The sequence below is a fragment of the Lissotriton helveticus genome, chromosome 7 (genome assembly GCF_964261635.1).
Source record: "Lissotriton helveticus chromosome 7, aLisHel1.1, whole genome shotgun sequence".
Classification (NCBI taxonomy): Eukaryota; Metazoa; Chordata; class Amphibia; order Caudata; family Salamandridae; genus Lissotriton; species Lissotriton helveticus.
In genome coordinates, this window is record NC_136068.1 from 31,816,417 (window position 1) to 31,841,254 (window position 24,838).

Here is a 24,838-nt window from a genome sequence, read left to right on the forward strand (position 1 = left end):
CAGGAACGTGTTATCTGATTAGGTCATAACGCTTGCGATCTAATTAGACAAGCGATATTCCTCCAGCCCCTGATAAGGCATACGGAGTTCTCATAACAAATCAAACCTATGACAACCTGGGCAAAACCCTGCGGCCATTGTTTTGATTTCACCGAGAACTTTAGCAAAAGAATGTGCTAACGAGCAAGTCGTATGACATCCTTATTGACGTATCTATGTCCATCCTTACGTCAATCTCGGCACCTTAAAGGTATAAATATTACCGATATTGCCCTATGCAAACACACGCGGTGGTGACGAGACGGAGCAGCCATACTTGCCGAAGCGAAGAGCAGAGCAGACCCCGCTGGCACAGCCCCGCCTTCCTGACGCGCTGAGAACGAGACGCACTGCTTTCTCCTGCCGAGAAATCCAGCACCGGCGCTTCCGGGTAGCCCTCGCAGGCAGCCTGGAATATCGAGACCAGAGAGAGAGATACCATCCCTCATTCAACCTAGATTCCAGGTACAGAACTGAATAACCCCTCGCTGAGAATTCTTTAGTTATTTACTTGGCAAAAACAAACTTAACTTAAACTGTAACTTTCTATTCCCGCCCACGTATTAGGCTTAGGTCAGGTACACGGGGTAGGCGTATTTAGAAACACCAGTTGAGTAAGTTTAGTCAAATGTATATGTGTATGTAATATATTTTATTAATTTTAAAACATCTTATGGCTTAGAAACCATATCAATGTTTTTACAGTATTATTTCATACTATTGCTTTTAATGTATGCACTTTACTTAGCTATAAGTATTGCAATAATATCGATCCATTTCTCTTGTATGAGAAAAGAGACTGATCAATAAATAACACCTTTTTATTGAACACGCCCGTCTCTTCCTTTTCTCTACATTCTGATGAGACTAAGAATGCACGTACTGACTGAGTAAAATAAATTGCCTTTTGTTCACACGACTCTCGAGATACACTCTTGATTAGGGGAGAGCAAAGTTGTCATGTTCTATGGTTGTCAGAAACTAAATCCCTTCTTGTCTAATCAGGGAAGTTAGGGCCAGATGTAGGTAGGCTATTACCGATCGGAATCGGCCGAAAATACCGATTTCCGTCCGTTTCCGATCGGTAGTGAGCGTTCGATATGTAGGTGACCAAAAATAGGCTGATTCGGTAATTATACCGATCGGTATAATTACCGAGCAGTAAAATACCGATAATTGAATGTTACCTATCGGTAATGTTACCTATCGGTAATGTTACCTATCGGTAATGTCACCGATCGGTAATGTTACCTATCGGTAATGTTACCTATCGGTAATGTCACCGATCGGTAAAGTTACCGATCGGAAATGTTACCGATCGGTAATGTCACAGATCGGTATTGTTACCGATCGGAAATGTTACAGATCGGTAAATAAAAGTAGGTAAAATTGAAAATCGAGATGTAGGGAGGCCCAGAAATACCGATTTTGCCTCAAAATCGGTATTTGAGAGTCGGAATTTACCATGGATTCAAAAAAGGTGGTAACCAGGTGCAGCCTATAAAAAAGGACCCAAAATGCAATTCAGTTTGCACAATGGCGGCATTCTATGTAATAGCAAGACGTCTACGGCTACGGGAGGAAGGAGAGAGGGAATGGCTGAGACAGGAGCAGGTCTACAGGCAGAGGGTCACCCTGTTGATGCTGACAGAGGAGGAGATAGTACAAAGGTACAGGTTGGCTCCAGTAACCATCATGGAGCTCATCAGGGACCTTAAACCACTGTTGGAGCACCCCACCCCAAGGGCACATGCAATACCAGCACATGTGCAGGTGCTGTGCAGCCTCCACCTGCTGGCGTCAGGGAGCTACCAGAGCGTGGTTGCTGTGGCGGGAGGGGTGACCCAGAGCAGCCTCTCAAGGTTCTTCCACAGATTCCTTGACGCCATGTTGCACAGGATGGAGCATTATATTTCATTTCCATCCACCCATGCTGAACTGGTACAAACAAAATCAGACTTTTACCAGATGGCAAGATTTCCCCATATCATCGGATGCATTGATGGGACACACATCCCCATTTGTCCCCCTGCTGCCACCGAATACATTTACCGCAATAGGAAGTCAAGCCACACCATCAACGTCCAGGTGATTTGCAATGCAAAGTACGTTATCACGGACCTTGTAGCTAAATTCCCTGGAAGTACACATGACTCCTATATATTTCAGAACAGCGGCATCTATGAACGGCTGTCAGCAGGGGAATTTGGCGAAGGATACCTCCTAGGTAAGACAGAGTCTGCGACAGCATTCACACATATTGCAGTGAGACTTACAAGTATACATGTGACTAATGTACTCCCATTTCCCTTTTAGGAGACAGTGCATATGCCCTACGTTCTTTTATTCTCACTCCCTACCTCAACCCCTCCACACCCAGCCAAAGGAGGTATAACCGGGCACATAAAAGTACAAGGAATGTGGTTGAACGGACATTTGGCATCTGGAAGAGCCGATTTAGATGCCTTCACAAGAGTGGAGGCGCAAGGCAGTATACCCCCACAACATGCTGCAAAATCATAGCTGCCTGTGCCATGTTGCACAACTTGGCTGTCAAAAAGGGTACAGAGGTGGAGTTGGAGGAGTACGAGGACCATGATGACGACAATGCCGTGCCTGACATACAACCTGCTGGAGTCACAACACCAAGTGATGGGAGATACAGGCGTGAGGAAATAACAGCCAACTATTTCTGAGTAAGTAATGACACACAGACAGGTTGTGAATGGAAGTAAAGTATTTATCTGTTGGCACGAACTTACAGCACTTAGGTGCAACAAATTAACATGTACAAAGGTGGGGACAACATGTCCAGGGTTACTTCACCCAAACTTTTAAAGTCACTTTCTCTGCCGCTTCCCAGACACACTGGGAGTATCCCCACTGCCTTCCTCCAGGCTTGAAGGCTCAGCTGTGCGCCTCCGGCCCCTACGAGCAGGCACCACAGCACTACCCAAGCTGCTGCGGCTACTACTGTCCTCCCCTTCAGCCACATCCAGGGCAGGATTGTGAGCAGCATTACTGATCATCATTGCCTCTAGGGCACTGGTTATTTTGGCTATGCCCCTTGTGACCTCTGCTGTATTTTGTGTTAGGCTTTCCTGCATATTGTTTCCTCTCCTGCATAGCTGTGCAGTGGCAGTGGCAAGGCGATTCAGCGCCCTGTTGGTAGCGCGGGTGTCCCTGCGCCTTGTATTCTCTATGTGGTCCATCTTATCGCACAGCTGCGTGATAGCAGACGTAATACCAGCAACTAGGTTGTCATTTGATTTTACCATGTCCCTGCTGCAATTGGCTATATCAGTAATGCCCTTCCCCATCTCTCCTACAGTTTGATTGAGAGCACGGAATTGCCGGTGGCAGGCCTGGATGGATCTGCCCTGCATGCGCTGGATGCGCACCATGCTTCCCTCCAGCCCCCGGAAGACAGTGCCTTCTCCAGTGCCTCCTGCAGTGCTGTGCATGCGGCGACGTCTTGGCATGGTGTCTTCATCAGTGTTTGCCTGCAGTGCAGCATGAGGCATAGGTGGAGTTTGCTCAGCCTGATCTAATGCTGCCTCCATCAAGGGCAGTGTGGCCACGAGTCGCCTCCTGGCTGGTGGTGTTGCAGGTGCAGCCTGTTGCATTACTGGGGAAGTCTCCGGTGAGAATACCAATGCAGGTGATTGTGACAGGTGTGGGGAGTGTGGAAGGTCGGGGGTGAGGCCTGTCTCCTCCTCCTGTGCAATGCCACTTGTGTCCTCCTCATCTTGCGATGGTTGCACATGGCTTGGCCCTGCCTCCTCACTCTCCTCCCTCGCTGCTGCAGTCCCTGGTGTCGATGTGCCTTGCTTGGCTGATGGTGCCCCTAGGTGTAAATAAGCGTATGTACATTGATTGTTACTGTGTCACAGTGACTATAAATAAATCTTTACACATTTAACTTTCATGATTCTGCAATACTTTCACTGCCTTGCTGATGTCTGTTCAGTTATACATGGTCTAATATTAGCAGACTACATTTCCCATTATGCATTGCTCCTGTATAGTGCTAGCAGTACTGGACTGGGCTTGGCCTGTGCTCAGAGGTTTAAGGGATGCTGCTTGGTATGGGGTGTTGTGCTGCGCATGCATCTTACCTTTTGATTTGGCTCGGGCTGAGCTGTCCACTGCTCCCAGTCCCACCACACTGTCTGGCTCGATGGTAGACGCCACCAACTCCTCCAGCTCAGTCAGGGGGGGTGCTGGATTCCTGCCTCCTCCAGTGACACCAGCCTGTTTATGCAGCTCTGCAAGCTTCCTCTTGGTTTGGCTCCTGAGGTCATAGAATCTTTTCTTTAAATCCTCCATGCTCCTGCTGGTGACTCCCACTATATTTACCCTTTCCACTATGTGCAGCCACAGCTTTCGCTTAGCTGACTCAGCCATGGTGAGGGAGAGCTTCCCAAATAGTTGGGTGTGCACCTTGACCACCTCCTCAACTAGGAGTTCAAGCTCAGTGTTGCTGAACTTAATTTTTCTCTTTCTCTCACTGCTGCTTGACATTATTCCTGGGTTTTCAACACAAACAACTCTCCCCCTGCTCCTCTCTCTGTGTGCTCTGCTCTGCCTGTCTCCAGAACTTTCTAATGAGTTGCACCTGGCTGGGCAGGCACTTCCTGGGAGGAAGGGGGAGGGTGGTTGCACCTGATTGGCTGTTGTGTTCAGTTTCACTTTTGTTTGCTGCACGTTTGTTTGTAATACCGATCTGTATTTACCGATCGGTATTACCGATCGGTATTTGCCGATCGGTATTACAGATCGGTATTTCCAATGCATTCCTATGGGACTTTTGGCCCATAGGAATGCATTGGAAATACCGATCTGTAATACCGATCGGCAAATACCGATCGGTACTACCGATCGGTAAATACAGATCACCCGTTACCGATTTTTACCGATTCGGTATATTTTTCCGATTTTTTACCTACATATCATTTTCCGATTTTTAAATACCGAATCTGTAAAAATCGGTAAAATTCGGTATTTAAAAATCGGTAAAATGGATTTACCTACATCTGGCCCATAATTCCTTCCTGAACATTCGAGAAAGTTTCTAGTGAACTCTGAGCTAGCTGGCAAACCCAAAACTTTAAGTCTAATATCGACAGTAGTAGACCTGGTTAACGTCTGGTCTAGGCCTTTACTATTGAAGGTATTATTCCAATGCGCAGAGCCTATTGGGATAATAGGGACTACACTACATGGCGCCCAACGCGTTTGGAAAGGGCGATAAAACTAACGTAAGACATTTAAAGTAACTCAGTCGTGCTTTCTCACTCAGACCCCTTTCTCCCATAATACTCCAAAGACGTCTGGAGTGGGTAAAAGGTTATATCCGCCAGACCTCGCAGGAGGGAACTCCTATGTATGGTTCTTGGTATAGTCAACGTTGAAGGATACACTGTTCCAAAATATTGTGCATCTAATCTTTGTTTCCATAGGAAACCTGATCTGCAAACAAAAGAAATAACCATCCTGTCAGTAAAATGGTCTACAGTGATGAAGAAAGAGAGACAGTTAGATTAGCAACTGAACTCGCGGCAGCTGATGCTACCATGCAAGAAGCAGACCCGGATATAATACTCATCCCGGTCATCAAAAGGAAATCTATAACTTTAAAACTTATAGAAAATGGACTGACACCTAGAGGTGGTACAGTCATATTCGTAATTGAGGCACACGAATATCGGCAGACAGAGGTATACTATTCATGGATAAACTTTCCAGCAGCAAATCCTGTAACAAAGTACTTCCACTATTACAAAATAGAGGAACCTCCTGAAACGTACACTCCTTTCGAGGAGGTGGAAGTACCACTCAAATTTCAAGAGCATTTGCTCTTATTTGATGGCGCCCTAAAACATAACAATCACATCACCAGGCTCGGTCCTTTAGGTAGACCAGGAGCAACGTGGCCGGTCCTAGCCGGATACACACCACATCCAGACATCGACGGGATGTCTGCAGCTAACCTGTTAACACAGCTAAAACAATTAATAAAAATACATAGACAATTAGTCCAGTATGTGATGCGGACTTCAACAATTCAGCCAGCGATTAAACTCCCACAGCTGACCCCTCACCAGGGGAACACAAATAAAATTACACCACAGAACATCCAGTCCTGCCTAGGTAAAGTACCGGCTAAACGGGAACAAATACCATTCTGGCTAGCGCAGAAAATCACCCAAATAGAGGCGGTGTTTCCAGACACCACCCCATTAGAAAAACACAGGATTCTGACTATCTGTCTTCCAATGGGAATCGCACCACACATTGAGGACTGTGACACTTGGGGTACAGTCTTTGCTTCCATCTACACAAAAACGCACGGTGTTCCATCCATTTCGGTAATACCAGATGTGCTAAAACAAATTCAAGATGAATACGGTCCAGAACCCGCTTTAACTCTTGGTATGAAATTACTAAAAGACTTCAAGCAGGTCTCGGCTATATTATTAGCCAACATAAAGGGAGAAGCAGCAAACGTGGCGATCCGCCAGAGGTTAAAGGAAACAGATATAGCAGACCAACCAGCTGAAATTGCCAGAATCATAGAAAAATCCTATAAGGAACTAGGTAGAGATAGTTTAGGTGGAATACCAGTAAAACCACAACTGATTGAAAGTCCTGAAAAAATATTTTTTAATAATAATTCAACATCACAGAAAAAGAGCTGGGATGGAAACAAACAATCCAATCCCAAAGAAAAGAAATTCCAGTCCAGAGGAAGGTCTCCTAGGCGAAGAGAGAAATCTCCGAACCAAAGACACAGGTCACCCCAGAGTGACCCCTCTGGGAAAAGATATAACCTTAGAAACAGGGATAATATAAAAAAGCCTGATAGATATCAAGACATTGATACACGTCCCTCTCAATCTTTTCAGACTTCCTCGCAGAAATCGGAAAGAAGAGGACGATCAGAACAAAGAGAAGAGCACGCCAAGTCCAAAGACAAGGAACCTGCTCAGCTAAAAAATAAATTACAATTTCCAAAGAAGAAGGTAGCCAGCATTAAAATAGTTAACAATGCCGAGAATTCTGAGGACACAACTGAAAAACGGGGAATGGGCTCAGACAATGCTAGACAGCGCAGCAGAAGTGAGCATAGCTCGCAAAGTCCTTATGAATCATCTGGAGACAGTGGACACGAATGAATATCTTCAAGTGGAAACTGCGGACACCAGAGTTAGCAAACCTCACAAAATATACGAAATAACATTGCGTATAGAGGGGGATAAGACTAGAAAAATAAGGGGACTATTTTGGGATAATCTCTCCAAGGGCTATGATATCCTTCTAGCTGAAAAAGACTGGCCACCAGAGTTTGTCAGGGATTGCCCTCATGGCGAAGAAGTAATTATGCCTGCCTTCTCAAATCATATCCCAATTCATAAAAAATATACACTTGCTAGAAAGTGGGCAGTGGCTCTAGCTCCTGCTTTATATAAAAATCACGTGGGATGGGATGAGGACTCTCCTCCTCACAAAATCCAGTTAAAATCACAACCTACTGCACAAAGGCAGTACCCAATTAAGCAAGAAGCTAAAAAACAGGTAAAAGAAATACTAGATCAGCTAGAATACCAGGGGGTGATTGAAACTTGCACCTCACAAATGAACAACCCTTTGTTTCCGGTCTCCAAACCAGACAGTTCATATCGTCTAGTTTTGGATTACCGACACCTTAACACATGTTGCAAAACTTTTGCAGTGCAAAATTCGCATAGTGCTGCACTAATGAATAACATAGTGCGCAAAAAATACAAAACAACCTTAGACATCTCTAATGGATTCTTTTGTCAAAACATAGCACCAGAGAGCAGATATTTGTCTGCGTTCTCAATAAATGGCACTCAAAAACAATTCTGTTGGTTAGCCCAGGGGTACAAGAACAGCCCGGGAGTATTCTCAGCGAGAGTAACAGAATTACTACAAATATATGATGATGAAGCATTATCTTATGTCGACGACATTTATTTAACAGATGATGACTTGGAGACTCACTTGAAGAGAGTGAACACCATAATATTTGGGTTCGCAGCAGAGGGTTACAAATTCAACTTTAAAAAATCCAGAATTGCCCATCTGACAGTCCTGTTCTTAGGATATGAATTATCAAGTATAGCCTGGCTGACAATTTTCTAGAAAAATGTGCCGTACTCCAAGCAACTAGAAGAATTAAAAAATCTAGAATATGAAGAAACATATCCTCTGCCAATCGACATTCTGCCTTTACGACATTACGCCTGTGTAATTTATACAGACGGACATGCTCAACCCCCCGTTTGGGGAGAACAGGCATACAACCCCACATGTGGGATTACAAAAGAAGTGTGGCGCGGAGGTAAACTAAAACCTCTATTAACAAAAACACACTCAGTAGAAACTAATTCAGAACAACAAACTGAAATACTAGCATTGAAAATGGCGCTAGATAATGCGGATCGCGAATTCCCGACACTTATAGTGTCAGATTCATATTACTGCGTCAAATCATATAACAAGGATTTGCACACATGGATTCAAAACGGTTACAAAGATGACACAGATGCACCAATAAAGCAGAAACTGCTCTGGGAACAAATAGCTCTTTTTCAAAAAGAGCTACCAAAGACTCACGTGACACACTCACTGAGTCATCAGCGTGATGGCGTTCACGTTGCAGGGAATTCATTGGCTGAGACAGCCACAGCGGCAGCCACTAAATCGGCTCCCGTAGTTCGAAAAAAGCGTACATTAAAATACATTGACGGTGAAACAGTGCTGGCGGTGAAAACGTCATCAAAAGGCGACTGCTCAGCGCTACCGATCAACTATCCACTCAATTATACATACATAATCGATGCAAACTCCGTCCCTTTTGCTCGAATCCCTGGAGTGGGGGATAGAGTGATTCCAAACATGGACAGGAGAAACTTGTTAATCGCAGACGCACATATGGGCGAGGGTCTCAGACACCTCAAACTAAAAGATTCTCTGGAAGAATTACAATCACGGTACTGGTGGCCAGGCATGAGCCTGCGTCACACCATGTTTGTAAAAAACTGCCCAAACTGCAACAGAGATCGAAGTGGGGAGAGAAACAGTTTAATACCTCGTCGTTTTACTCCAGAAAAAATCAAGAGTAAAAAGGAAGGCTTGCGATTAACATATACAGGCTAGTTTCCACTTATAATGTAGATCACCAGCACTCGGCTGACGTCTGGACTGTTATACAAAGATTTGCGAGTCTAAATGGCATATACGCTAAGAGCATGCTACGTTTGACCATTGTTTTCACTCTAGCCCTCCAGCCTGAGGGGAAACATGGCCAAATGAGCATAGCACAGCGGGAATCTTCTCACTTCCTTCCTGAGGGATACGGGATGGTGTAAAGAAAAAACCAAGGCATAAAGCAATCTATAACGGAAAGGATATTAGGTTCGGGAGCTGGGTGGGTCAAACATCTAATAAGTGTCCAACGTAGTCTAAATAACTTGCCAAGAAATTCTCTGAAGGGATTCAGTGCGTACGAATTATTATTTGGAACTAGGATGTTGATCTCTGACATTGATAGTCAGACTTCAGTGGTGAAAGAAAAAAGCTTTGATATCAAAGACCGTTTGGCTATTTTGCAGGACTTAAACAAAACAAGAAAAGACCTGAGCAACATAAAGTTGAAACAACAGCCAACAACCACTGAAGAACCACCACCTGTCCCAGCAAGACCTGTCTGGATTCCAAAAGTCGGGGATCTAGTCAGGGAAAAGATCGCGGTAAAGAAGGAATTTGGGCCTTCTTACAGAAAAGCAGTTCCTGTCTTGTCTATCAACGGGACAAGATCAGTTGTACTACCGCCACTTGCTGGTAAAAAGGAGAACCGAGTTGTATCCATCGACCTGGTAAAACCACAATCATGTGGCCGATAACAAACAGTAGGCCAAGTGGACTCCCAATAAGTAGCAGAACACCAAGGTTTGCTACCAGTACAGAGGTCCTAACGAAGAGGCTCATCACATTCGAAACGCCTACAGAAGAACAACAAGGACTATGCAACAATGCAATAGAACTCAGACCTCTGAAAACCCAAATAAAAACATTTAGCAGAGACACACCAATCTATAATGAAGTACCAAGCGAAAATGCAAGAAACAGTAATCCTGAAGCAATTGGAACAATTGACAGAACTGCATCCGGCTACTTCATAAACTTCGATGATTCCTCTGAAGGCTTCAGTGAATCAAAGACACAGCCATCATCAAAAACCTTTAAAGATAAAGCAAAAGAACTTTTGAATCAACTAAAAGAAACATATCTGATTTCTCCATGGATCGAATTTTGGGTGGGTTTTGGTGCATTTATCCTCATACTTTGGCTCATCATGGTACTTACTTTGGGACGCTTCATTGAGGGAAAATATGCTAAAATGGACACAGCAAGTCAGAAAATCAACTTGATCCTCAAACCACACACATCTTCACACGTCGAGAAAAGAGAACTTTCTTCAGTCAACTTCACAGCCAATCCGATACCGGGTGGGGTAGCCTGGGACAACACTGACTATGAAATTTATGGTCCGGTTGAAATCCTGAAATATCCACACCAAATTAAGATCTCATTGAGTGACTTTGCAAAACCAAGCTCATTTGCTGATGATTGGGACTTCGAAAGCATTAATAATATGATGTCTGACTTAGTAATGTCTGCTAATTTTACCAAACATGATTATTTGCAGGGTTCTACAAATTATGATAGTATGTACTGTTATAACCACTATGGTAACCATTTTTTACATAGATCTGCACAACCTAGAAATGTTTTAAATTATAATCAATGGGAACATTGTGCAACCCCTCCAAAAGGAAGCTCAAGAACCTTCTATGACAAATATTCATACTTTTCAGGTTTTAACACAAGTAATGCTGAAACATTTTAGTTCAAATTGTCAAATAAGACAGGGACGAAGACCATGATAACAAACACAAAATTGATATATTCAGACTCATTCATTGAAAAAATGAATACCTTTGGTTTTGATTATTGGGACAAAAATGTTGAATTGAAAAGTGTTTGGGGTACAAAAGAATGGCAAGTACAGGGTATAGAATCTTTGTTTAGAGCCTGCATGATCCCAGAAAAAATGATATTTTTAAATGACACGGTTCAACAAACTACCTGTCTTGGCCTAGCCAAAATCAAAGACTTAAATAAACCGTCTATTCCAAAGCCAACAATGAGCAGCAATAGCTCTATAGATGAAGAGATAGATGTAAATTATGTATTAAACCAAAACAGAACACATCCAGATTGGAAACAGTGGTTGATCTGGCCCACAGATACTAATAACTGTCAAGACAGATTCCTGAACAAAACACAGGGGTTCAAAATGACCAGGCCAGACCCTATATATCCTCAAAGACATCACCCAGGGATAATAACCACCTACAGTGTGGGCAAATTATGCCTTCAATGGCTACAAACTTCCACACTGGCAGAAATTAAGCAACACCTAACTTTACTTACTGATGGTGCTGACTTGCGTGATTTCATTATGGGACCGCGCAAACAGCGTCAAAAACGTTTCATAGCAGCCTCTGTATATGCAGCATACAATGAGGCCTGGAAGGTTACTAAAATTGAAACAGCAGAGAGAATACGGGAAATTGACCGTATTAATTTGGAAAAATCACTTTCTGTAGTGGACAATGGGTTAATGACTCTGTCCTCCAGAATTTTTTCTTTGGACAGCATTGTGTCTTCAGCAATCGACATATTATCGCAAGACTTACTGTTGTTACAACACGGTCAGTCTCAATTGCGTTCTATTGTACAACTTGGCTGGACGTTACAAAATCTACGTTCAGGCTATGTGCCTTGGCGTTTAATCAACACAACGTCACTATTCCAAATCTTTAACCTTACTGATAGACAAGTCAGTATGGCACAAAAGGGTGCTGATTATACAATCTTGAGCATTGAAAAACTCGAAAGATTACCAGTGACAATGTCAGAACGACCTGTCAGTGAATGGATAATACATGGGATAATAAATATTCCAATCTCAACCTTCAGGTTTCAATACTGCCAAAAATATATACAGGCTGGCATGTACGAGAAATTGGGAAAGGGGTACATTAAAACAACATGGAACCTGCCCTATTCACATGCATGTGTCAGTAATAAAGGACAGAAAGTGTTTCTTAGTGGCAATAATTGTGCGATGTCACTAAACGGCACGCTTCTGTGTAACGGAATTAGTTTGCATGGAGCCTGTGAAGGGAATTCATACAACCTTTCATGTCACCAGCAAGGCGCACCTGCAACAGAGATAGAACCATTCTTTCAAAGACTCTATAATGGGAGTTACATTCTAATTGTAGATCGCAGATGTTGTAGTCTTATGCCCGGGACTCCTTATCTCGTAACTACGACTGCGAAGGTCAAGTGCTGTGGACGCTCATTGTTCCCCAGCTCCTTTCCAGACAGGGAGGCAAGGGCATGGCCCAATTTGAAAATTACTTCTATTCGAATAGATACTTTAAGCAGAATGAAAACAGTGCTTCTTCAGACGCCTACAAAGCTCACGTCATCAAAAGAAACGTATGATCTACAAGTCGCAAGGACGACTGCAGAGATACATTCATTGTTATCAACTAATTCCCCCATACATTTCGCAGAAATCCTGAATGAAATCTTAAATATTTCTGATACCAATGGGGTCTCAAAGGTATTTAAGACAGTATTTTCGATGGCATTAACACCATTCAAAGCCATACTGGGTATTTTTCCAGATTTCGTCCATTCAATTTTTGGCGGACTTCCCCTGATCTTGGGACTAATTGCAGGAATCCTATTCTTAGTCCTTATTTTTCGTTATGGCAACCCATGTCACAGACAAAACTCTTGCGACAAGGGAAGAAACAATCCTAGCCATTGGATACCGGGACCGGATATCAAAAATCCTGGGACTCTCCCGGCTTAGAGACCTGAACATGACTTGGTTTCTATCATTTCGACCAATGTGGCAAAGATGTGTTTTACCTGTATTAAGGTGTCTGCTATGCGGAGAAGAATGCGTGTTAGACACCTGTCTGACGCTACAATCGGATGCGCCAATGGATGCAGAAACATTGTTGAGCCCGATCAAGGTTCACGCTTTGTGCTGCCCTCAAAGGCTACCAATCCTGATGACGGCATTCGTGGAAGCTTCACCACTACGATTAAGGGGTAGTGAAGTTCAAGATGAAAGCAGCATCGATCAGGTACGACCTTCTGTCAGCAATGCGAATCAGAATGTCAATGGAGACAATCATGCGCACGAATGCATGGTTACACCTTTTTCCGAGTTAGTGGAACTTTCCCAGGAAGCTGTTGACAGCTTTTTCGAAAGCCTAAATGATATGATGTTCTCACCAGAGCAGAAATAGAGACTTTTGAGCAAGCTGGCACACGGCGTTCCCTGAATTCGGCCTTCAACTTTAAAAATAAAGTCACATGAACAATTTTACCTCCAGTTCACGGACAGCAATTTTTCAGCAGCCCCAAAATATTTTTGCATATTTTTCGGGACACTATCTTCTGCTTAAAGTAAGAACTATTCTTAGAGAACTAAGGTTTCTAAATTTTAGATAGCTTATAGACATTAGCTGCCCGCTGGTATGTTCATAAATATTTTATTCTGTGATGGAATGGTCTCGAACTTTTTTTCTGTATTAAGAGCCATTTCATGTGTACATTCTCATATACCAAATAGCAATAATGTATACAAATGCGTGATTACTTTGGCATTATTCTACAGCTTGAGTGCATACAATACATATGATTGCAGTTCTTCCGTATATTTGAAAAATTTCAAAATGCATTTATGTATTTATGTATTTTGGGGTGGTAAGGTATACACTATACTCTATAGTATGTTTTACTATGCATAGATTAGTAAATATGTCCATAGTTAGCGTGGAGTGGGTGTGATGTATTCCTATAGGTTCTGAATCGATCCCCCTATTCCTGACCCTATTCTGGTTAAACAAACCAACAAGTTAACTAGCAGTCAGCCCATGAGGCAGAAAACCCCCATGATGCAGATACCGTTATCTGACGCAGTCACACTACGGCACAGGAACGTGTTATCTGATTAGGTCATAACGCTTGCGATCTAATTAGACAAGCGATATTCCTCCAGCCCCTGATAAGGCATACGGAGTTCTCATAACAAATCAAACCTATGACAACCTGGGCAAAACCCTGCGGCCATTGTTTTGATTTCACCGAGAACTTCAGCAAAAGAATGTGCTAACGAGCAAGTCGTATGACATCCTTATTGACGTATCTATGTCCATCCTTACGTCAATCTCGGCACCTTAAAGGTATAAATATTACCGATATTGCCCTATGCAAACACACGCGGTGGTGACGAGACGGAGCAGCCATACTTGCCGAAGCGAAGAGCAGAGCAGACCCCGCTGGCACAGCCCCGCCTTCCTGACGCGCTGAGAACGAGACGCGCTGCTTTCTCCTGCCGAGAAATCCAGCACCGGCGCTTCCGGGTAGCCCTCGCAGGCAGCCTGGAATATCGAGACCAGAGAGAGAGATACCATCCCTCATTCAACCTAGATTCCAGGTACAGAACTGAATAACCCCTCGCAGAGAATTCTTTAGTTATTCACTTGGCAAAAACAAACTTAACTTAAACTGTAACTTTCTATTCCCGCCCACGTATTAGGCTTAGGTCAGGTACACGGGGTAGGCGTATTTAGAAACACCAGTTGAGTACGTTTAGTCAAATGTATATGTGTATGTAATATATTTTATTCATTTTAAAACATCTTATGGCTTAGAAACCATATCAATGTTTTTACAGTATTATTTCATACTATTGCTTTTAATGTATGCACTTTACTTAGCTATAAGTATTGCAATAATATCGATCCATTTCTCTTGTATGAGAAAAGAGACTGATCAATAAATAACACCTTTTTATTGAACACGCCCATCTCTTCCTTTTCTCTACATTCTGATGAGACTAAGAATGCACGTACTGACTGAGTAAAATAAATTGCCTTTTGTTCACACGACTCTCGAGATACACTCTTGATTAGGGGAGAGCAAAGTTGTCATGTTCTATGGTTGTCGGAAACTAAATCCCTTCTTGTCTAATCAGGGAAGTTAATTCCTTCCTGAACATTCGAGAAAGTTTCTAGTGAACTCTGAGCTAGCTGGCAAACCCAAAACTTTAAGTCTAATATCGACAGTAGTAGACCTAGTTAACGTCTGGTCTAGGCCTTTACTATTGAAGGTATTATTCCAATGCGCAGAGCCTATTGGGCTAATAGGAACTACACTACAATATGCCTCTATGGGTGGGGTGGCATCAGTGATAGTGCACATGCCCTATGGGTGGGTGGCATCAGTGATAGGTAATATGCCTCTATGGGTGGGGTGGCATCAGTGATAGGTAACATGCCCCTATGGGTGGGGTGTCATTGGTGATAGGTAACATGCCCCTATGGGTGGGGTAGCATCAGTGATAGGTAACATGCCCCTATTGGTTGGATGACATCAGTGATAGGTAACTTGCCCTATGGGTGGGGTGGCATCAGTGATAGGTAACATGCCCCTATGGGTGGGGTGGGATCAGTGATAGAGCACATGACATATATGGGTGAGGTGGCATCAGTGATAGGGCACATGACACATATGGGTGGAGTGGCATCAGTGATAGGTAATGTGCCCCTATGGGTGGGATGGCATCAGTGATAGAGCACATGGCACATATGGGTGGGGTGGCATCAGTGATAGTGCAAATGCCCCTATGGGTGGGGTGGCATCAGTGATAGTGCACATGCCCCTATGGGTGGAGTGGCATCAGTGATAGGTAGTATGCTCCTATGGGTGGGGTGGCATCAGTGAGAGGTAACATGCTCCTATGGGTGGGGTGGCATCAGTGATAGGTAACATGCCCCTATGGGTGGGCTGGCATCAGTGATAGTGCACATGCCCTTATGGGTGGGGTGGCATCAGTGATAGGTAACATGCCCCTATGGGTGGGGTTGCAGTAGTGGTGGCTATGGGTTCCCTGAGGAGGCGTGGTACTGGTGGACAGGGTGTGGACCCCTTAGGTTTGTTTGTAGGAACTTACCGTCTGCGCCGTCTGCGTCTGTTCCTGATCCGGTCATATATGTACAGGACTGCTATGACCTGCGCAATTGGATTCATGCTCCATCTCAATCCGTTGCTAGCTGCTCCGTTTCGAATCCGTGGAAGGGGTTAATGGCGCAAATCGGAGTTGATATGCAGCTCTTCCGGGTGCTGTGACGTGCTGTACGTGGCGACTCATCTGGAACGTAGAATCTGTGCTTCGTACTTGACCGGCTGGAAGTAGCAGTGTTTGTGGTGATGTGCGACGCAAATTGAGTGTTTCTGGGTCAGGCTCGGACGGAAAATATGGATGGAGTCGGAATATGCGTGTCGGTCAGGAATTTGGCACTTGTCCGCATCGTACTTCCTCGCCCGGACGGTCTCCCTCCTGGTACTTTTCAGCCATAAGGTAAGGCTACTGACACGTTTCGGAGGGCTGACCGACCGAGATCGGAATCGAGCCCTAAATAATACTTAGGGGCCTATTACGATCCGCCACCATATCGGTAAATGGGACAGACCGCCAGAGGTGCGGCGGTCTCGCTATGACAATTAGGATGTGACCGCCACCCCGGCGGTCCCATCCCGCATATTCAACATTGTTGCGGGTGGTGCTGAAAGCAGCACCCGCCACAATGTTGAATATGCATGTTGTGCATTGACATACACAATGTGATAGGCACCGCGCACCGCCTGCCACCTTGTGTAGGCCAATGTAGGGGGGTACCATAGGTACTCCCCAACTGTAGCCCCCCACCCTCCAGGGGCCCGCAATGGGTCCCCAAAGCGAACTTCGCATGACTTTCCGTGACGGAGTCCCCGCCATAGAAAGGCATACTACTGCACTCATCGTAATATGGATGGCGGTGCCTGCATGCACCACCACCATATTATGTGCCTTTTTAGCCCAGCAGGCCATCTTGATGATGGCCTGCGGGCGGAAAAGCGGCGGATGGACTATCAGTCCGCCGCATTACCCCCACCATGCTAATGTGGCAGATCCGCCCGCCATGCCAATAGGCCCCTTAGTGTGTTTAATAGACAGGACAACTGTAGTTTCTTCATAACGTGCATTGGTGTAAAATGCATTTGGAAAAAAACTAAGCTATTGACAATTGTAACAAAATAAATCAGGCGTCTTCCGCTTACTTTAGGAGTGTTGGAACGTGGTGCTCTAGTGAAATATGGAGTTCATCTCCCTCGACATGCCATCAATTAAGCACTACCTTTACAGCTTTAGGCATGTCACTTACAAATCATCGAATTGATGTTTTTAAGTCTAATTCATTTTAACTGAAGCCAACAGACTCTTCAAAGTTAAATGCATTAAAGTACATGGTGCGCGGCTTCCCAGGCTAGGTCTCACAGCTCCCCAGGGAGCCACGGCACACAGTTTGGGAACCACTATCATAGAGAAAGGGTCCCCAAGCAAGACTACAGTTCCGGGTTGCGCCCAACCTTGTTACAACATTCTGGAATCATTAACACATTTTTTAAATCAGTAGTGGGTCTTCCCTCTTACTTTGCAAACTGCATTTTACATACGGAATTGGCCCTCCCTTATATATCAGAATATATACAACTAGCCTAGCTCATCCTATGGCACTCTATATGGAGGAGAGAGACAGTACCATTGACCCAAACGGTAATAAGGAACTGTATAGCGATGGATAACCGGAAAAGGTCAAAGTGGCTAAGTTACGTGGACTCAGTCTTAAAAGAGATAGGGCTCCACAAACTATTGAAAGACCCCCTGGCATGCAAGAAGGTGTCTAAGCAGAAAGTCATTGGTATGTTTATGTTAAAGGCTGAACACAAGCACAGGGAATATTACCAAGAGAAATCTACAGCACAGGTTTATCACCTTAACCCACCGCCTAAGGTGGGAGACTTTCCCTATTTAGCCAGCATAAACAGCACACGCCATAGATTTATACTGCGAAGATTTCGCACAAATTTAATTCCCTTAATGTTTGGTTACCCAGAAAAAACATATAACCATTCCAATCTAATCATGTACCCGTGTGATAATTTATCACCCCAAACCGAACTGCATATAGTTTTATTCTGTGGGCTCTATGAGAGCGAAAGGAAGGCCTACCTGAATCCAATTCTAAAAAAAATGGGACAAAAGCAGTGCCGGGAAGCATTGGTCTTTTTAAACATACTACCCGACCCCTTGGTTTGCTACTCTGTAGCAACGTTCTTCTTGGCCTGTATGAAGAAGAGGAAGGGGTTGACATTTAGCCCATTAAGCTGATTGTAAATTTTAATGAACTAATATCTGAGAAATGAATTGCCTTTTCATTATGTTTTTAATGCATTCTCATCTTATCCTAGGATCATGAAGAAAATTTTTGGAATTTTAATGATAATATATTTGTAACAACATTTTCATTGATGTATTGATTATGCGTGCTTTTATGGTCATTTTTAATATGATCGAATAAAGATGATGATGATGATGAGTAATGGGTATGTAAATGTGCAGGGAGAAAAATATGTCCCCCTAAGGTGGCAGCTCCAAATTGTCCCATAAAGGGCACCTTGGGAAGACCATGACTTTGAAGCATGTCAAGGAAAGGTTTCGGTAGGTTGATAGATCAGGCAAAGAAATGGGTGTTCAAATGTGAGGTGTGTGAGGAAGTGGAGAAGGGTGGGTTGAAGGTTGGCTTGGGTACTGTAAATCCTGACCAACAAATAGATGATCTACGATTGTCATGAGACAACATGTGTTTTAATTTATTTATTCTTTTTGTGGTCCTTCCTAGCTCTTTCAAGATATGCAGCCGTAGTTGCTGATCTGCATTCTAAGTTGGCAGAGCTGTTATTCATGAGAAATGTGACCATACACTCTACTATTGGGGCATTGAGGGCAATTTCCAGTAGGAAAAGGATTCTGTCTTGTTTGGTCCTATTAAAAAATAAAGAATGCTTTGGAAGGATGTGGAATTAGACATGTGGAATCTCCAGGGCAGGCAGAAAGGATAATCTGGTAACTTAAGGGGACCATGGCAATGGCAGTTTACTCAGATGGTTGAGAGGGCACTGGGAGACATGTTGTGGGAACACCATACTGCAATTAATAGTGTATTTGTTAAATCTCTGATTGTGATAATGTGAGATAGATCATCTGGTACTATGGACTACAGGATGGTTGCACAAAAGTTATGGTGTTGAGATTAAAGCATAACTCTCCCCATATCAATATTGAGTTGCATGTTAAGTAGTTTGTTCGGGTAGTTTAAATGCAAATATACTGGCATTACCCTGCCCCACAAGTGCCCTCTCATATCCTTCTAGCCCGTCCCATTAACCAGGACTACTTATTGAGGCCTCAGCATAAATCCTGTGAGCAACTCCTCAACCTCTTGGGCAGGGTGCTACTCCTTCACTGCTGCCAATCGCTAGTTGGTATCTGAGACTGCCATAGGCCGCCAATTGCTGTAATTCTCTGTTTCTGTTTTATTGTATTGTATTTGGTCACTGTTGAATTTTTTGTTGCTCTTTGTTTCGCTGATCCTGCCATTTCTTTCCCACTCTGTACCTCCCACCTACTGCCTGCCCCTCCCACCTCCCACAACTACTTCTGGAGGCCGCAGCTTGGACGCACAGTGGACAGCGCACCAAAGGTAGGTCCATCTGTGCCTGGGCCTCACCCTGTGCCAGGAACCCTGACCCCACTTGGAGATACAACCACTTCAAAGCCCTGGGCCCAGGCCCCTGCACCAACAACTGCTGCCGCTCCTCTACCCGATCCATGGTAGCTTTCTCCTGCTAACACTGCCTATTCTCTGCAACACTGAAGCTCTGGCACCCACGGCAACCACCACCACGCCTACTCAGACCATCTCCAATACCTCCTGCTCAATGCACGATCTCTCTGCAAGCACACCACCAAGACTTGGGACACCATCACCTCCCTCTCCGCCGACGTCATCTTTCTCACTGAGACCTGGCTCAATCTCTCATCCACGCCCGACATCACCTCGGCCATGCCAGTCGGCAACAAGATTGCACACCAAGACCATATCAACAAGAATGGAGGTAGAATCGCCATCATTCACAAGGAAACCATCCACCACAGATGACGTCACCCCGATCATGGAAGAAACCTAAACTTCCATCTCCAAACCGACAGCAAAACCAACAGAGGCACCCTTGCCTACAGACCTCTAGGACCCTGCCCAGCTTCTATAACACAAGTCCCAATTTCATCACTCTGCTTGCCATTGACTCTGAAAACAACATTCATTGGCAATCTCAATTTTCACCACGACGACCCCAACGATATCAACATCACCAACCTCCTCGAAGCATGAGCAACATCGGCTTCATCCAGCTGGTCACTAACCTCACTCACATCCCAAGACACACACTCAACCTGAACTTTACAGGCAATGACAGAATCAAGTACAGCCATGTCACCGTGCTCACCTGGACGGACCGTGCCATCATCCACTTCACCATCTAGGGATCAACAGCACCAACCCCAAGCCACCCTGCACATCACACTGCAGCTAGAACAAGATCTCATATAGCCAATGTTCCTGTTCCTTCAACACCTCTCTCCCTCCCACCACAACAAATCTAGAGCAGGCTGTCAAGAACTTCTCCGCCTGAATCACAGACTGCGCCGACAGAGTTCCCCCAGCATACCTGCCAAGCTCAAAAGGTCCTCCAAGCCAGCCAGTTGGTACAAGATGGAACTTAAAACTATGAAGTGCACCTGCATATGACTTGAAAGGAGATGGCACACCTGCATGGAGCCAACGGACCGAACAACATTCAAAACTGCTCTTAATCAATACCACCAACTCCTGAAAAAGATGAAATGGAGCACCCTGGCTGACCAGATCAAAACAAACTCCAACAGTAAGGAACTCTTCAACATTGTCAAAGAGTTCTCCAGCCCCTCAGGCACCAAAAATGTCATCACCCGTTCACTGGAATTCTGCGACTCCCTAGCAGACTTCTTTCATGACAAGTTGTCCACCATCTACAGGAATTCTATATCCCAACCCACCGACCTCCTCAGCCATTTTGAATCCACAAAGGAGGAACACACCCATCTGATCACCACTTTGGACCAGCTCACCATGCATGACACCGACCACAGCCATCATGACTTCCATCCACTGAGGACAAACATGGACCCCTGCCCCACCCCACAAGACAATCAGCAGAGAGCTATCTGCCATCTTCAATGCATCCATCACCATGGCCACATTACCTAAAGAATGAAATCATGCAGAAGTCAAGAAATCATCCGCTGACCCCAAAGGGCTGAAGGGCTGAAGAACTACTACCCCATCTCTCTGCTCCCCTTTTCCTCCACAGTTCTCGACAAGGCCATCAACTGCCAACTCACAAAACACCTGGAGAACAACAATCTTCTGGACAATTCACAATCTGGATTCTACACCAACCACACAGCACTGAAACTGACCTGACTGCAGCCACAGACAACATCAGATCTCTCTCAGCAGCGTTCAACACGGTATCACACGACACCCTATACAAAAGGCTTCGCAACATTGGATTCCAATGAGACGCCCTCAAGTGGATCGCCTCCTTCCTCACAGGTTGAACCCAGAGAATTCCTCCTCATCCTAGACCTCCCTAAACGGACCCACATCACCCCCCAACTCACGACGCTCGACTGGCTCCCCATTCAGAAGAGATGCCAGCTCAAGATGTTGATCCACAACTTCAATCCCTTCACAACCAGGGATGTACATCAACCACCGACTAAACTTGTATCATCCCTCCATAACAGCTGCGCTCCAGCTCCCTCTACCTCGCCCACACTCCCTGTATCCACCACAGCAACAGTGGAGGACGTTCTTTCACCCACTTCACCTACAGACCTCATGCTCTCTGCTAGAATTCAGAAAAGTACTCAAGACCTGGATGATCAACTAGCTCCCTCCAGCTTTGCTCTCAGCTCCTGGATACCCTTATGGGTGATTAGAACTGCTATATAAATGCAGGAGCTCATTTATGAGCCTCTTGCGCCATCAGTGCCTCACGTTGCGTGACGCACCAGTGGCGCAACCTGCTGCGTGATCTTTACAAGCACATGTAAAGCCACCCTGCATCGCTTTACATGTGTTTGTAAATGTCGCCCCTTTTCAAGCAACATGTTGCCTGTTAGGGGCGTAACATGGGTGTTGCTTTGGGAGTTCCCATGCAACACCCATGTCCACTAATGCATTTCCAGATTTACGATCAATGCGTCAGAATGCTACACCTCCCCCATTGGTAGTGTAGCGAGGTGTTGTGAGCAGAAACGTTTTTATTTCTCCTCGTTTGCTTCTTCTTTCAATGCGTGTTGCATTCTACAGCATGCATTGGAAGAGGAAATCACCTCAATTGATTGATTTTGTGCAGGAAGGTGACCCTTCCTGCACAAAAACAATCTCCGCATGACGTAGGTATCCTTGAACCATGGTGCAAGGGTGCCTGTGCCGGAGCATAGCAGCAGTTTGTGCACCAGCGCAGGGAAAAGCACATAGATGCAAAATGTTATTCTAAATATGTTGCATCCCTGTGCCTCGAAAATAACTCAGCGTGGCGCAGCAAAATAACTTGCGGCACCGCGCTGTATTCGTTTCTCATAAATAGGGCCCTAGATTGATTGATTGATAATCTCTTGCTCATGTATGTCCATTTAGCACACTCACTCTTCTATCACAAAACCTAAGCTTTTAGTGAGGTATATTATACTCTAAAAATTGTTACAGCCCCACTGCATGCGTTCAGACCCAGTCTTATAACCCAGACACTCACCGGCGGTCTTCATTCTGTTTCCTCCCACAGAACATGTTTGCCTCACCCCTTGCTCCTCCTGGCAGACCACCCTGGGCGTGGCCTGTGGAGTTCTCCTCGGTGCTGCAGTCATTGTGGCTGGGATGGCGGTTCATTATGAGAGACGCTTGAACCGCAAGGGCACAAGCAAAGGTAAAAGTGCATAACGTGGCACTTAATTTATCTCTATGTATGTCATATACTATATGCTCTGTATATGTGACACAACAGTAATGCTTCCATCACTCTTTGTTTCAGATGAAAACGTGTACCAGAATCCCAGCATTATCAAAAACGCTGATGCCCAAAATGAGAATGTGAGAAAAGGGCGCGAGGGGCAGTCAGCGGTGAGTAGCAGCTAGTGATGAAGTCAAGTAAATAATGTCTCATAGTAACAAATCCAGGGTATTCATATTCATTTCGCTTTTAATTTTCATTCTGCATGGGACAAGTGCATAGGCCTTCCAATCCGATAAGGAAGGGCATAGATTGAGGGCTTGGTTGGAGCCCTGATGCATACTGGTCAGGGTGTTACATCTGGCAGATAAACTGCCTCCAGCCTTCGGTGACAGTCTGGGAGGGGCTACTGTCAGCTGAAGATGCTGCAGGAAACCTTAATTCCTTCATTGGGGGGGGGTAGATGAGCTCCATGCACTGGGCCTGAGGGGGCGACCCCTGTCTGGCTCTTGAATCTACATTACACCTCTCTCCATATGTTGTCAGTGCCCACATACTAAAGGCCCCAGCCATCCTTACTTCATTGTAATCTCCTGTTTGTAATAATTTCTGACCGACCCATTCTGATGGAGTCGGTTGGAAATTCTTACAAACAGGAGTTCCGAATGGCTGACGACTCTGAAAACTTACCGATGGCGTACATTAGGGGTTCTTCAATTGGGGGTGCTATTAGACAAGGATAGGTGTGTATCATCCAGTGAGAATCAAACTTTCTGAAAGTAAGCAACCACAAACAGCCTGTTGGGTTTTGCTAGCAACTGGCCAAATGTCTCATCATTGGCACCTTCCTTTGCACCCAGGAAAAAGCCCCCATTCCTAGATCTTGTATGAAGTGTAGCTAAGTAAACAATGTTTGCAAGAGCTTCTGCTCTAAAACCTGCAACAGTGTGTAAGGTCCTCCAAACATTCCTCATTTTTCACTCCATAGGTCAGAAAATGGACCCAAAAAGAAAGTTAAAATGGGCCCAAATGACCTCCAAACTTGTAAATGTATAGGCCTCCGACGCACTGTTAAAAACCACTGTCATGCTCTGACGATATAGTAAAGAATGACCAACATGTTTCAGTGCCAGGGAAAAGATTCGGCAACTTCATCAGGGCGAGTGAGCCATACTGTCACCCAATCATGCACCACACCACGTCGCCACCAGGTGAAGGCCATCAGTGGTCAATCGGTTGAAACTCTGGGCAAATAAGTTGAACCCCCTGCAGTGCCGGAAGTAAAAGGTCCTTGTCTGGGTGCTCTAGAGTCAATGGCGGTCTGGTGGGTTGACACATTCAGAGATCCTACCACCGCACTTAGAGGCATATTTATGAGAGGCTTTCATCACGTTTGCACCACACAAAGTGGTAAATGCGTGATGCAAGCCTCTACCTCAGATTTATGCAGCCACGCAAAGCTACATTGAGGGGCTTCATAAATCTGGAGAAAGGCAATGCTACTGCGCTGCCTTAGTCTGTGCAAGGGAGGCGTTCCATGGGCTGTTCCTATGCAAATCCCATGTTTTGTTACGCATTCCCATATTTACCAAAACTGGTAAACCCGGGAATGTGCCATACAGATATGCCTCCCCAGGTGAGGCGTAACAAGGAGAAATGTCTTTATAGCTCC

At 44.9% G+C, this 24,838-nt stretch overlaps 1 protein-coding gene across 2 annotated transcripts in view; it reads left to right on the plus strand.

The window, feature by feature from the left end:
* LOC144767956 (cell adhesion molecule CEACAM21-like) overlaps positions 1-24,838 on the plus strand; it is a 327,806-nt gene that overhangs the window by 244,357 nt on the left and 58,611 nt on the right. For both annotated transcript variants that reach the window (XM_078651307.1, XM_078651308.1), the window contains exons 5-6: positions 23,002-23,142; positions 23,248-23,336. In XM_078651307.1, the coding sequence (XP_078507433.1) occupies positions 23,002-23,142; positions 23,248-23,336 (230 nt within the window). The remainder of the gene's footprint in view (positions 1-23,001; positions 23,143-23,247; positions 23,337-24,838) is intronic.